This window comes from Dipodomys spectabilis, unplaced genomic scaffold, assembly GCF_019054845.1.
Source record: "Dipodomys spectabilis isolate Male_0828 unplaced genomic scaffold, ASM1905484v1 ptg000158l, whole genome shotgun sequence".
NCBI lineage: Eukaryota > Metazoa > Chordata > Mammalia > Rodentia > Heteromyidae > Dipodomys > Dipodomys spectabilis.
This window is the reverse complement of record NW_024870835.1, coordinates 777718-793387: the sequence shown is the minus strand read 5'-3', so window position 1 is coordinate 793387 and position 15670 is coordinate 777718. Positions and strand designations below refer to the sequence as shown.

General features: G+C 36.8%; 1 protein-coding gene across 8 annotated transcripts in view; it reads right to left on the bottom strand.

Annotated features, from left to right (window-relative positions):
* The window catches only part of Elavl2 (ELAV like RNA binding protein 2), a 164699-nt gene that overhangs the window by 57345 nt on the left and 91684 nt on the right, over positions 1-15670 (bottom strand). For 5 of the 8 annotated variants that reach the window (XM_042692917.1, XM_042692910.1, XM_042692912.1 and 2 more), the window contains exon 2: positions 13384-13627. In XM_042692917.1, coding sequence (XP_042548851.1) covers positions 13384-13627 — 244 coding nt within the window. Of the gene's footprint in view, positions 1-13383; positions 13628-15670 lie in introns of those variants that run through there. The other 3 variants (XM_042692911.1, XM_042692913.1, XM_042692918.1) reach the window with 2 other exon arrangements.

The window sequence follows — 15670 nt, the reverse complement described above, 5'->3', positions numbered from 1 at the left end:
ATGTAACCGTAACTGTTCTATACAGTATCTTTACAATAAAAAATATATATTAGAAAAGAAAACATTGAGAAGAAAAATCTACATGAACTTTTAATTAATATCTTCAGCACAGGGTTAAAGGTATAGATAAGTACAACCTGTGCTAATCATGTGTAAGGCCCCGGGTTCAATCCTTAGCAGCAAAAAATTAACTTTTAAATAAAGCCTCAAACTTGGGGAATCTTACCCTTTTTTTAACCTTAAATTCATAAAACCCAGGGGAGGTTTTTCATTAAGCCCCAACACATGCAACTGCTTTTCAGTTGTCAACAACCAACATGTGAAAATAAATATAGTCACTAAGAGTGCAGTAATGTTCCTATAGCCAGCAGGCATTTAGCTGATGCCAACCCAGAAGGCAGGAAGCCAAGATATGAAGACCCAACATTTGAAAGGAAGACAGCTCTACTCAGTAACACAATTGGACATCATGCAAAGGCAGAAAGAGGCCAGACTACCTGTCTCTAAATTCAACATCTACATCAGTATCTGCCTCCCAAAGCTGCTTTAGAAAGGTACTTAGTTCTTCTTTAACTACAATAATTGATCCTGTTTTTAAACAACAACCAAAAAAGGGAATAGCTCTACCCTAAAGGTCTGATTGCTATTTCCGTGGCAGTATTTCTGTGCACTAAGTGTATCCATACTAGGAAAGGGAGGAAAAATTGGAAGAAGACGACTAAAACTACAAAAAGAATTCTGACTTGTCCCTTCCTTTGTTCCTCCTATTGAGAAATGTCTTCTACCAAGCTTTTCATTAGGCATCAACAGGGGAAAAGGTCAATTGAGGTAAAGAGGACAGCTGGGAACACGCCTACTGAATCCTATGTCCTAAGATCCTATCCAGATGTTCATTCTTAGATGCTTTAACTCTAGGAGACATAGCAGAAGAAAAATTCCTGTGAAGGCAGAAGAGACCAATAGATACTAAAACTATCTGGTTTCTTCTTTCTGAGTCTAGGCATGCCTTTGCCTCTGCTTCCAGATCACAGACAATAGATACTGAATGATACAGAGGTGATGTCTGAAAGAATAAAACAAACCTGAAGCAGGCTGAAGAACTACAAATGTGCAATATTGAATCCATAAGCAGTTAGCAAGCTGATTTTAAAAAAATATTGCACAGATTCTACATTCAATCTGGACCTTTTTTTTGGGGGGGGGGGGATCAATTGTGCGGCTTGAACTCTGGGCTTCAGTGCTGTCTCTGTGCTCTTCAGCTCAAGGCAAGCATTCTACCACTTGAACCACAGCACCACTTCCGGTATTCTAGTGATTTTACTGGAAATAAGTCTCATGCACTTTCCTGCCTGAGCTGGCTTTTTTTTTATTGTAAAGATACTATACAGAGGGGTTACAGTACAACTATGTTTATTGCAGCATTATTTACCATAGCTAAGATATGGAACCGACTGGGCTGGCTTTGAACCATGATCCTCAGATATCAGCCTCCTGAGTAGCTAGGATTACAGGGGTGAGCTGGAGCCTAGCTAATCTGGGAATTTTTTTATGATAAAAAGGGCAAAGCAAAGAAGCTATTTATTTCAATAAAAAGGGTTGTATCCTAAAGTCATATAGAGATGAAGGGAAATCAAATAAGACTCTATAGCCCAAAGGGGAAAAACTAGTATTTCCTGAAACAATCCACTATAATTTACTTCTAACATACTTCAGTATGGCAAATACTATATAAATTTACTTAGATGAGGTCCCCAGGATAGATTTACAAAGATACAAAGTAGTAACACTGGACATAGAGGTACATGCCTGTAATCACAGCTGCTCAATGAACAGATGTTGGAGGATATGCAGTTTGATGCCAGTCTGAACATTAGTGAGACTCTACCTCAGAAACAGAAATATAAAAGTGCAGAGGAATGTAGCTTGAGTGATAGAATGCAAGTATGAGGTCCCTGGATCAACCTCCAGTAAAAAAAAAATAGAAAGCAGAAAGGTTACAAGGGGCTGTAGATAAAGGAAATGGGTACTTTTGTTTAGTAGGTACAAACGTTCTGTTTGGGATGATGAAAGGTTCTGAATAATGGTGGTTCTGTACAATACTGAATGGGCTAAATGCCAATAAACTGTGCTTAAAATAACTAAAATTATACATGTTATCATAAAAAATAATATTTATTTTGCATCTCTGTAATACTACATGTGCGAGCTGAATTTCAGGGAAGTCATCTAATTTGCTTTTTAATATACAGTTTTAGGAACAGTTAACTAGCATAAAAAGTATTAAGGACTAAAACCCAAAAATGACTAGGATAAGCCTATCTACAGTCTAAAATTAAATCAACAATCAACTCTCTGCTAATTTGCATAATGAATACCAAAATGAGCTCCTGTCCAGTAAACTAGTTATTTGTTAATTAGCATAATGAGTGTGAGAAATACGGTTCCATTGATAAAACTAAAGGTATTTAAGATATGTAAGATGAGCTAAATTAAGGATACTAGGTACCCTTGCATAAATAGGGCATAAGAATCTAAGGTGGCTTACCCCAAGAAAACCCCATCCTTATGGGCAAAAATCTCTAATTATTAAATGGAACTGAGTCAAACCTTCCCTTAAAGGGACTTCTTTCTTGAGTGGAGCAAACATAGGCCACAGCTTCCTACCTTTGGGAAGCTCGAAGTGAACATTTCTTTATAGAGTAAAATCAAAGCACCTAAAAAGGAAATGAAGAAGTAGGACTTTATCAACCTTGCAGAACAGCTTTAAGGCCTGCTTTGGGTCTCTATACTAAATGTCTGTGTAGACAGTACAACTGGCCTGAGACCTGCTTTCATTAAGATCTGAAGAGTAGTTAAGCCTCATTCTTATTTTTTTGGTGCCATTATCTATCTAAGCTAAGATTTATATTCAATAAACTAACTTAGGTCCACTGTAACATCTCATCTTTCACAAAGATGGGAGATCACCTTTAGAAAAGAGATGTCCAACTCTGAAAACCAGAAAATATTAGATACCCTTACTTTACAGCTAGGTACAAAAACACTGTTTTCCACAAGCATTCACAGAACTAAATCTCAAATACAGTATAAAAGCCAAACCCAGAAGATTTTTTTTTATTGTGAAAATACCATACAGAGGGGTTACAATTACACAAGCAAGATAATGAGTACATTTCTTATCAAGCATTGTTGCCTCCTCTTTTGTTTCCCCTTCCCATACCCTCCCCTCCGCCGTGTGCCCCCCCCCCGCGCTAAAGTTGTAAAGTTCATCTTTTTTTTTTTTGGGGGGGGGGGGGTCCAGTCATGGGGCCTGAACTCTGGGCCTGAGCACTGTCCCTCAGCTCTTCAGCTCAAGGCTAGCGCTCTACCACTTGAGCCACAGTGCCACTTCCAGCTTTTTTCTTTTTGCTTATATAGTGCTGAGGAATCGAACCCAAGGCCTCAGGCATGCAAGTCAAGCGCTCTAACACTGAGCCACCTTCCCAGTCCATAAAGTTCATTTTTTGACATAACATCTTGTACGTCTCATTGCTGCAATGGGTCCACCTGTATCCCTATTTAAACGATTTGTTTTTTTCCCTTCCCCGCCACAAATGATACCAACATCAAATACAGTGAAAACATGGGTTATACTGTGGGGGAGGGACATACAAAGCAACAAAGAAATCATCTTATAAATATGTTAGAAACAATAGCAAGAAAGAAAAAGCATTTGAATCCTTATCTTGGGGCTCATTTCGCCTAACATTAACTTATCTGATCTTTTCTGTTTGTCTCAGACATATACTAGATATTGCAAATAGGGAAACCATGGACCTATGTTTCTTTGGGCCTGGCTTACTTCACTTAATATAATTTTGTCCAAGTCTTTCCATTTCCTAACAAATGGGGCAATGTCTTTCTTTCTGATGGAGGCATAGAATTCCATTGTGTATATATATGCCACATTTTCTTGATCCATTCATCTACTGACAGGTATTGGGTTGGTTCCATATCTTAGCTATGGTAAATAATGCTACAATAAACGTAGTTGTGCTGGTAGCTTTAGTATGGTCTTGTTTGTGATCATTGGGGTAAATGCCCAAAAGTAGGATTGCTGGTAAACCCAGAAGACTCTATATCTGCTTTTAAATAACACATAAGGTCCAGTGTTAAATGTTCTAGAATTTGGAATTAGCGGATGTAGTATTTTGAATGTCTTTTTTTTTTCTTTTTTGGGTCCGGTCATGGGCCTGAACTCTGGGCCTGGGCGCTGTTCCTCTTCAGCTCAAGGCTAGAGCACTACCACTTGAGCCACAGCACCACTTCCGGCTTTTTTTTTTCCTGCTTATGTGGTGCTGAGGAATGGAACCCAGGGCCTCAGGCATGCAAGGCAAGCACTCTACCACTGAGCCACCTTCCCAGCCCCTTGAATGTCCTTTGATGAGGCTAATTTATAGTATTTCATATAGACAGAACACTACAGCAGACCGTATCTATCCGTATTTTACTATTATGGTAACATGAATAGAAGGACTTAGTCCTGAAGTAATGACCTAGAAATACAAAGAATATAATGGCTTAAAAACAAACCTAGTTTAATAGCCTGAGATTTCAAGATGTTAAACCCCTAATCATTCTACTTCAGAAGGTCACTGATGTCTGCACATTCATGGCAGCCACTTGGCACTATGTTCAAGGACAGACACAAAAGAAAGTCACCAAATTTAGCGATAAGGCTTATGACACCATTTAAGAAAGTTCCTATTATTTTATACATGAAGAGATGTCAGCTGATTTGACACACCAAAATCCATTTAGATATTTTTTAAAATGGTCTAAGGGCAAACAATAATGTATTTTAGTGGTATCAAAAGCTCTCTTTCTTCTTCCTAAAGAAGGACTCAGAACAAAGTACTCAGAACAAAGGGACTACTCTGTTAATGACCAGTGACTTCTTATGACTAGAGTTGGAAATAAAGCCTATTTGTCAAGTTCCAGTTATCTTGAAAAGAACACAAGAATTCTGTTACCTGTATTTGCATCTATATCTCCCTTAAACACTTTTTAAGGAGGAATAACTGACCTTTTCCTTCCTTTTCAGGATAAAGTCCAAGGTCAAACAAGATATGAGAGATTAAAGGCATCACTGAATCTATAAGGAAATAATAATTGAGTCTATCACGCACATCAAAAAAAAGCAAATTTTAGTTAAGCTGGAAGCAGGAGGTGGATCCAGGACTTGTAAGCCATATACACTCTCCCTTCAAAATCAGAGCATTATGTAGAAAAGAGTTCCAACAAAAAGTACAATGATGAGAAAAGAACTCATTAAGAACTAAAAATAAACTCTAATTCACAATATGCATAAGGATTTAGCAAAAAAAAAAAAAGGAAAACAAGATGTAAAATTGCATCTGCTAAGCTAACCATGCCCTCATGGAAATTATCCCCCACATAAGCTGAAATCTGTGATGACTGAATGAAGTAATGCTTTGAATGTTTTCAATGAATATTTCAACAGAAAAGCAAACAAAACAAAAAGATAGCAATTTCTTTCCTAAGTTCTCTGATCTACAAACACTGCACTAATACTGGGCTTCTTCATATCCTTATAGATTCTCTGTATTTCTTGAACTTCTTAGTAGTACTTGTGATTTATATTAAAGGCATATATATATTAAGGAATATGATGTTAACAAAAGTACAAACATGCCACAACTGGCTAGATTTTATCTAACCAATATTTCAATGCCAAATTTAACAACTTGTTGGATTTCCAGGACAGTAACAGTCCACTGGGGAAGCCCAGCTGAGGGTACCTTTCTTTTTTAAGTCAAGCAAATTCATTTGAATAGCATGCACACAGTATCATGTAGAACAATTGCTCCATGAACCAGTACTCTATTTCACAGACTAGTGTACTATTATTTGTTATCTGCCAGTGTTACACTGCTTCTTAAAACTCTACCAAAATGTATTTAATTATAAGCAAGGCAGATAGAGCACAATTGTAATCCCAGAACTTGGGAAACTGAAGTAGGAGGGTCTCAAGTTAGAGGATAGCCTAGGCTATACAATGAGATCCTGTCTTAAACAGTAATTTTTTATTACAGATACCACTGTCAATAAAAGTGGCCTCCAGCCTCCAATAGCGTCAAAATATTGACACTCTAAAACTTTAAAGAGTAAAAAGAAAAAAATAAGTAAAACATACTAATTAAGTCACTACACAGACCTAACAAATCAAGTGGCACTCACAAGTAAAATGCCAGAAAATCTTTGTTAAGGTTGACCTTTACGTTGGAAAGGTAGCTCTGAGGGTTTCCATAGCTCTCAGGATCCAGGAGCAGCAGTGCACTCATCTGAAAGTCAATTAATGTCAATGGAGCTCAAGAGAAATTGCCAACTTAGGAAGCACAGCTTTAGTTTCAATGACCAACTACGCTGTACAGGAATATTAAAAGGAAATGCCCCTGAAAGATACCGATGAAAAATACCCACACTGTATTCAGAATTTAGACAATCTACAAAAGGAAAAAAATATTAAGGGCTGGGATTGTGGCTCAGTGGTAGAGTGTTTGCCCAGCATCCATGAAGCCCTGGGTTGGAATCCTCAGCACCACATACAGAGAAAAAGAAGTGGCGCTGTGGCTCAAGTGGTAGAATGCTAGCCTTTAACACAGAGAGGCTCAGGAACAGTGCCCAGGCCCTGAGTTCAAGCCCCAGGACTGGCCAAATAATGATAATGTAAATAATAATAATAATAATAATAGGAGGAGGAAGAGGAAGGAGGAGGAGAAGGAGGAAGAAGAGAAAGAGGAGGAGAAGGAAGGAGGAAGAGGAGGGGAAGAAATTAAAAAGAGAACAAAAGTTGTCAGAATAAAAATACGTTGATCTGGTACTACGTGACACTGTATTTATAAACTGCTTTGTTAAATGGTAACTCCTTTGTATAGCTACTTAAAAAAATCTTAAGTGGGGTAACTCAATATTCATCTATGAGGGCGCATCCAGCAATGGCATATGCCACTATAAAACTCTCCTTGTTTGCTTAAGTACTGTTTTCAGCTAAGGGCAATGAGGACCAATTGATACAAGAATTATTTTCTGTCCCCAAACACAGCATTTGTAAAATTGTTATATGATGTGGAAAAGACTCACAGCTAGAATCAGCAGAAACTGACATGGCCTTTACAAGGGAAATCTCCAGTAAGTAACCCTTCCTGCTTTTGTTTCCCCATGTACTTCCTGGCCACTGTCCCAAAATTTATCATCCTCCAAAGTCCAAACATGTCCTTACAGTAGGCATGAAACCCTGAGTTCAAATCACACAAATCTGAAAGTGTTATATAACTGTCTGGTGAGCATGAAGCCTGACCTATAAACACACACAGCTTTTCTGACACCTTTCTGATTAAAAAGCACACTGAAGCCAGTAAAATAATCTGTTTGATAAGTCACTATCCACCAGCCCATCCAGCCCTACTTATTCCAACTTTCCTCAGAATTCCTCACCATTGACACTATGGACACCTAATTGACTGGAAATCTATTTTCAAATTAACATTTATCAAAACAGCCTATGTTCACTGTGACTGACTTCGTTCCTGAAAATAAATGATCTTAAATTTGAAGGTCTTCATTAGACTAATAAAAATACCACTTATCTGTTTCAATCCTGAGGAGCTAAGATTCGATGATTTAAGTAGGAAGAGAGACACCTATACCATTAAAATAACATTTGAAAATCTCAGTGTTACAAAAGGATAAACCAAAAAGAAAAACAGCTTTAAAGTTCTCAGGAAGCTAGGAACACTCAAATACAAAAAGGAAAAAGGAAGATTTTACTATACTAGCTTACAGGGGGGAAAAGGAAGGCTTTGGTTATTATACAAGGCACTTCCTATACAGAATTAGTCAAAGTGTGAAAGTCTGCAAAGCCTTTGCAGGATGCCTGCAGTTTATATTTGTCAGTTTGGGTTTGTCTTTCTTTTTTACCTGAAAGTTTCTATAGGGGTAGCTCAGAATGTACCCCACATAGTCCACAGATCAAGAATCAGTACCACACAAAGACAAAACAAGCAACACACATTACCTGAAGTCTCTAACTGTAACTCTCTAACCCTTCCTGTAAAGGGGGAAATAACCATGACAGAACAATCTAAACTGGAGGCTTTAAAACCTAATTACACAGACACATTCTCTCTCAGGGACCGAGAAGATTGGCCAGTGAAGATGCATGCAGCCTACTGACTTTTAAGCTTGACATCTTTGATCTTGGTACCCAGGAATTAACTCATCAGATAGCAGTGCTTGAGGACAGGGCAGTACTTGAAACTTAAGCTTGCATCAAATTAAGCACTACAGTTATAGTACCTCTCTCATCCATCCCAAGGCCAAACAGCTAGACACCAAAATCCCTGATTTCCATGTTTACATCTGTAAAACATCTGAACATATGTAAAAGTTTCAGAAAAAGACAGATAACTCCCAGGTATGCAAAACATTCTGAGACTCAACTATAGAGATTCACATTAAACATATCTGGACAGGGGCCAGGCTCTGATTACCTTATTGGCAATCACAGGTGACTCCAGTACAGGTACCCCAGTGGATATAATTCAAGAGAGGCCCTATGATTCCCAGAACCGATTGGGTTTCAAAATCACTTGGGGAGCTCTTTAATGAAAGACTCCCACCCCCAGCTTTACAGTTTTTAACTCCCCTTCATAAGGATGTACTGCAAGATTGGGGGACCACTGAGCTAAATTCACAATCATAGATTATGTTTCTAGAGAAACCTGGATATTCTTCTTCATTTTATGTAGTTTTCAATTAATCCTGAACTTTAAAATTCATGCTTACTTTCCAGAAAAGACATATTAATCAAAAATCTCCACTCAGTAACCCTGTAAACAGCATACATCTCAATATAAATTAATCATCCTGTGCTTAACTTTGAAAGAGGTAAGGAGAAAGCATCCAAGTAAAGAATCCAAAAGTGAATTCTAATCATTGCTCTATTACATGACTTGCTAGTTGTTCTTAGATGTTTCACAAATCCAAACCTCTGATTGTTTGTTGGAAAGAGAAAATGATGTTGGCTAAGGTCACCTTTGGAATTTTCTGGCTCTAACATTCCACTTTTATTTGGTGCATCAGAAAATCCATTTCACTCCTCTAGAATGCAACATCAGCAGGTGTCAACAACTCTGAAGTGCATTTAAAAACTCAAAGGATAGACCAATGTCAGCTTAGTTATACAAGTAGCAGTAGCTTCTCATGATAAATGCCTATGGATAGAAAACAGACTGGAGCATCAAGCTAGCAGGAGCTCAAAGGGAGGCTGCCACCCTAATAAATGGCATGTAGACTACAAAGATCATTGTATTTGCTTCTGAATACACTTGTTAATGTACTTCCCTAATAAGCATTTTTATCAAAATAGGAACATTAATTTTCTAACAATGATAGTCTAAAAATTACATATTCTTTGCAAGAACCTGGGAAAGAGGCAATACTTTCCTAACTAGTTTTGTAACTGAGATAGTTTTCTACTTCATAAGAACGCTTCTTAAAAAGTGAAAGGTTTTTGTTTTTGCCATACAATTACTGCTCATTCACTTACAACAGAACCTGGTTTGGTAATGCACACCTATAAATGCAGGAGGCAGAGGCTGAAGGTCTCCAAATTGAGGCGAATCTAAACAAAAGTTAAGAAAAAAACTAGTCCTAGCTTTGTATATATATCCCTCCCCCACAGTATAACCTCTGCTTTCACTGTATTTGATGTTGGTATAATTTGTGGAGGAGAAGGGAAAAAACAAATCGTTTAAATAGGGATACAGGTGGACCCATTGCAACAATGAGATGTACAAGTCGTTATGTTGAAAAACGAATTTTACAACTTTGTGGGGAGGAAGAGGATGATGGAGGGGGGGGGGGGTATGGGAAGGGATGGGAAGTGGAAACAAAGGAGGAGGCAACAATGCTTGATAAGAAATGTACTCGTTATCTTGCCCATGTAATTGTAACCCCTCTGTATGGTACTTTCACAATTAAAAAAAAAAGGGCTGGGGACATAGCTCATGGGACATTTCTGATTCCAGAAATCTGGCCCAATCACACTTAAGGCAAACAATTCTTTCTGCCTCTGGAATGTGCAAAGAGAAATACATGATATGGCTGAGGCTGAAGTTCCTAAGACAAGATCCAAACATCACAGATACTTTTGAAATCTTGTGATAATAAAAGTTCTTCTTAGAAAGGTAAGTCTACTTCACAAAGAATACTACTCAGAATTCAGTTTTTGATAGATAACATTTAATTATTTTTTTCCAATAAAAAATTTTTTGTGCTGTTCCTGGGGCATGAACTCAAGACCTAGGCATTGACTCAACTTTTTTGCTCGAGGATAGTGCTCTACCATTAGAGCCACAGCTCTAATTCCAGCTTCTTTAGGCAGTAAATTGAAGAAAAAAGTCTCATGGACTTTCCTGTCATGCTGGCTTTGAATTGCGATCCTCAGATCTAGCCTCCTGGATAACTAGGATAACAGGCAAGAGCCATGAGTGCCCAGCTACTACTTGTTCTTATTCTCTTCTCATCCTGATGGTTTTATATCCCATAATTAGCTTAAACAATTGTACGTCTATTAAATTTGTGATGTATGCGTCTAAAAAAAAAAAAAGAAAGACACTCAGGCCAGGCACCAGTGGCTCACACCTGTAATCTTAGCTACTCAGGAGACTGAGATCTGAGGAACATGGTTCAAAGCCAGCCTGAGCAGAAAAGTTCATGACATTCTTATCTCCAATAAACCACCAGAAAACTGAAAGTGACACTGTGGCTCAATGGTAGAGCACTAGCCTTAAGCTAAAGAGCTCAGAGACAGCAGTGCCCAGGCCCAGAGTTCAAGCCCCACAACCAACAACAAAAAAAAAATTTCAAGATATTTTTTTCAAAAACTCAAATACTTGTAAAGAAAATGTTTATTAAGAAAATCAGAATTTTTAGGGCAATTTCTCCTCGAAGCTAAATGATTCAGGGCCTTCTATAAGTCATTTAATGCTACACAACAAATAGGATTATCAGTGGTCCAAATCAAGACAGGTCACAGAAACAGAGTTCCATAAGAACTGTATCTACCTGTTTAATTTATACTTCATTAGTGTTGTATTCATCTTATACATATGCTTATTATCACTAGTGTGATGAGTTAAGAGTTTCAGATTCACTGTCCAATAACCAGTTAAATGATTTCAGAATTTTCTATAACCAGGTATGATGATGCTACTTATAATCCCAGCATCTCAGGAGACTGAGATAGTAGGACTGCCAGTATGAGAACAGCCTGAGCTATATAACAAAAGCACTGCAAAATCAAAAGGAACAAAAAACATCTTTTGACTCTAATTCCATGAAATTTCTTGCTTACTGGATAATTACTTGCTTATCAGATACTATAATAGAAATTGTATCATAATAGAAATCTCACTTGCCTACCTTCTCACTGAAAAGATAATGACGCAGGGATGGAAAGTGAAGCAAATGGACAAGAAATATTAATGTGGTTGCTCAGTGTCTTAGCTCATCCATATGTGTCTATTACCTCTGTTCACCACAGTGAAGTCAGAGAAGGCAAAGAGTATGAAAATGCAGAACTCAGATTTATCTCATTACATCCCATAACAGCACAGCAAAAGGTTTATAGAAGAATACAATCATTCATGTCTAGCCAGTAAAAAGAGGTGGAAATCTCCGTGTATTCCATGGTAACTGCCTATCACAAAAGTTTTATGACATGTTAATATTTTTATATACCATTCCCAGTATCATAACAAAGACGTGTGATTTTTATGTGCTAATCAAACATCTTTTTTTAAATGGTAGTGGTAACTGTGAAGCAATCAAGCCACATAGTATATACCAGAAAACCTACATGTATAGGGTATTTTCTTTAAAAAATTAAAAGCTGACAGAGATATAAGGAGATCCTTTTGTTCTCTCTCCCAATTTTTCAAAAACCTTTCTCTACTAATGCTGCTTACACTCATTTTGGAAAAGAAAGTGAAATGATATCATGTATCTGATTGTCAATGCTGAATATAATGCTATCATGAAGATCAAAGAAGCATAATTAGTTAAGATAATTACTTAGTGTGAATTGAGACAATCCCTTTGTATTTGGTTTCACTGAGTTAAAGTTCTTTGTGAACTTCAATCTTCAGCTTGAGGAAACAGGACTGTAAGGCTAAAGCAAGGAGGTGACCTCACAAACTTACTTGTAAATCTTAGAGACAATGAGCCTGAGGCCTTGATTTTACAAAACAATTAACAGCATCCTCAAAGACAAATACGCAAGTGGCCTCAGAAATGACCCAGTGTGACATCCTTCCCATGTCCTTAACCTCTTTTTTTCCAGGAGAAAACTGAAGAGCTAACTTGTCCAAGGTCACATGACTAGGTAAAGGTCAAGATCCTGAGCCCATCATTTACATTGCCATAAATCTCTTACTCAACTTACAGCTTTAGCTTGATTCATTGTTATCAACCTTATAAAGCAACTAGGTCTACCTCACCTTTCGGATTACCAATATCATGAAACACCATGGAGTCTGTCTACTTCGCACAATCTTAAGTGTCTGAAAACAACCCTGGCAGGAAGAATTAACCCTGCTACTACAAGAACATGCTCCTTAATTAAGTTTTGGCTTACTCTATAACTTTACTCAAAATTTTGAAAATATTCAGGATCAATTTTTCAAAATGTACATAAGTAAAGCCAAACTTTCTCATGTGTCAACAGAGTAAGAGAGGTGCACTTATCACATCTCCCCTTCCTTACTAGGGGGCAGAGTATAAGATCTCATTACACTCAAGTAATACCAGTAAAAATGTTTTTATGTTGCCAATGTCAATGTTAGCAATTACTTTATCATCTATTATAAGCAAAAGAATATTTCACTTTAGAACAAGTTTTTCCCTTTCTCAAATACCATTTTCTCCTTGTAGCTATTATTCAAATGCTCAATAATGTAACTCAGGAGAATTTGAAAAGGTTAACATGACAGTGCTGCTATATGCGCGCGCGCGCGCGCACACACACACACGCACACACACACGCACGCACACATACATATATTTTAAAATAATTTCCAAAAACATTCATCTTGGAGTACAGTAAAATCCTGTTAAAATATATACTGCCCGCAAAATATTTTATACTTTAAAAGAAAAACTTAAATCTAAAGTTTCCTATTGCTTATAAAGCCACAAAAAAAATCTAAATGTATTCTTTAAAACTATACTACTATATGATTTACAAATAATAAGCTTATTATTTTCTTATATCATGAAACATGATTCTTAAATGTGACTCATGTACATAAAATTGCATACCTGTTATTTTGTCTCTTACGAGCTTACAGGATTCTATCTCACCAATGCTCCCAAAAAGACTCTTGAGCTCCTCCTGTGTCATGTTCTGAGGAAGGTAATTGACTATTAGGTTCGTCTTGCTGTCCTCTGTGTTCCCAGAGTCAACTGGTGACGAGCAGTTGTTGTTTATGGTGGTTGGACCATTGGCTGTGTTATTGCAAGTTGGCCCATTAGACAGTTGTGTTTCCATGGCAGCAATTACCTGCTAAAAACAGAGAAAATAAGAAATGTCAGAATTCATATCTCACAACCTATTAGAGATTCCATCCAAGAGTTTAAACATTTGTCACTAAACACAAGCCATTCTGCTGAAATTACAATAAAGCTTCAACAAAAAGTGCAACACCTTTGCTGATTTTACTTCATATGAAACTATTCAATTTAAGACTACAATTATACTTTTACATACATATTCCATACATGCACATAAGCACGACTAAAATCTTAAACATTTTCTAGGATCACATTTGGGATCTACTCACATATCCTCACTCACCTGCAGCATCCAGAGAGGAAGAAATTATTACAAAGGGCAAAGAATGAGCCCTTATTAAAAATTATACTAGAAAATATTAAGTGCTTAACATGCTACCAAAACAAATGGGAAAAACATGACCTACTAATTCTGAGGAGGATTTTCAGTTAGCACAAGAGATTCAATATTCTAAAACTGACAGATATCTATTAACTTAAAATCAAGGACCAAGAGTACTTTTGAAAAAATAAATTTGTCAACATGTACTGTTTTGGTTACATATTGAAAATGTTTTTGATTGACAGTATCTTGTACCTCTTCTATTGACAAGAAATACGAACAATAAATGTTATATGTTCAAGAATGAAAAGGATTTGTATAACTTGGGAATGATGCTATGAGTACTTTTTTCTACTCTGTAGACTCTAATTGGTCAATCACCAACAAGAAAACTGATCTACAGCATCAAAATAAAATCCCCAAACAATCCAGTATGATACTTTGCCTTCAATCCAATTTTAAGAGGGAAAACAAATCATGTAACCAGTCCACCAAAACAACAACATAAACATATAACAATTTATGCAAACAGACCAGCCCAAGGAACTTTCAGTTGAGCATATAAGCCTGTTGAAAATATAAACTCCAATTAGCAGATAAACCAGCAGAGTTGAGGAAAATGGCCTCAAACTACTTTGATCTACCTAAAAATTTACATATTAAACAATTTTGGATCATCCAAACCAGTCTATGCTTTTTGAACACAAAAATCCCAGACCACAGCCCCAAATTTTCCAAAAGCATTTTCTAAAAGTTATCTAACTTCAGACAGCCAAGACTGTGGAGAAATCCAAAAATCAAAGCACCACTGAAAAGACTGTCCTTCATATTTCATCCAATACACCTCTGAGCTCCCCAAAGAATTACTGTTCAAAATTGACAACTCTGAAATTCATGGGATACTGCTTCTAGGAAGTTTTAGCATAGAAAAAGCAAAGAATTTGATACAAAGTAAAAAGTACAGGGAAAGAAAGTTACAAGGAAATTGGGGATAAAAATTGTCTTTAAAAAAAAAAAAGCAAACTACCTCAGAAAAATTAAAAGATATAAAAGTAGTTAAGAAATTCCTGTTGCCAAGGTATGTTTATAAAAGAAGGCAGCTCAGAGAGATTGAAACTGGTCTATCAATCAGATTCAGACTGGTTAGAAAGGGCAACATTGCGTGGTATCAGCATAAAAAAAAAAAAAAAAAACAGACTCAATCCAGAATAAGTAGGAATATCAAACCACCTGTAACCATTCCATGAACTCATTTCCTTGTCAAAGGAATAATAGGCTATCATTCTCCAAGCTGTATACTGTTTTTCCCAGGTAAGTATCCTCTGGGAATACTTACAGAGATAAAGGAAAATAAGCCTTTGAAAATGTAGATTAAAAAATCAAATAATTCAAAATATGGGTTATAATAAATTTATTTGAAACAGAAATGAAGTTTTGAATTTCCTACTAACACATAGCTGCTCCTGTGCAGAAAACTAACATAACAAAATTCTTATGAGGCTCACCTCTGCCCAGAAATTATGACAACAATTAGCTACAAGAAGGAAAGTGGTCAAGGCCAATTAAAACAAATTGCTATTCAAACATTAGAGTATGTATAGAAACTCTAAGAACCCCAAACAGGAGATTTAGGCTAAAGCTCATTGGGATGGCATTTGAAGTATAAAGTGTTCATCGACTGAAATTAGCAGGATTTTAACAAGGACAACAAAC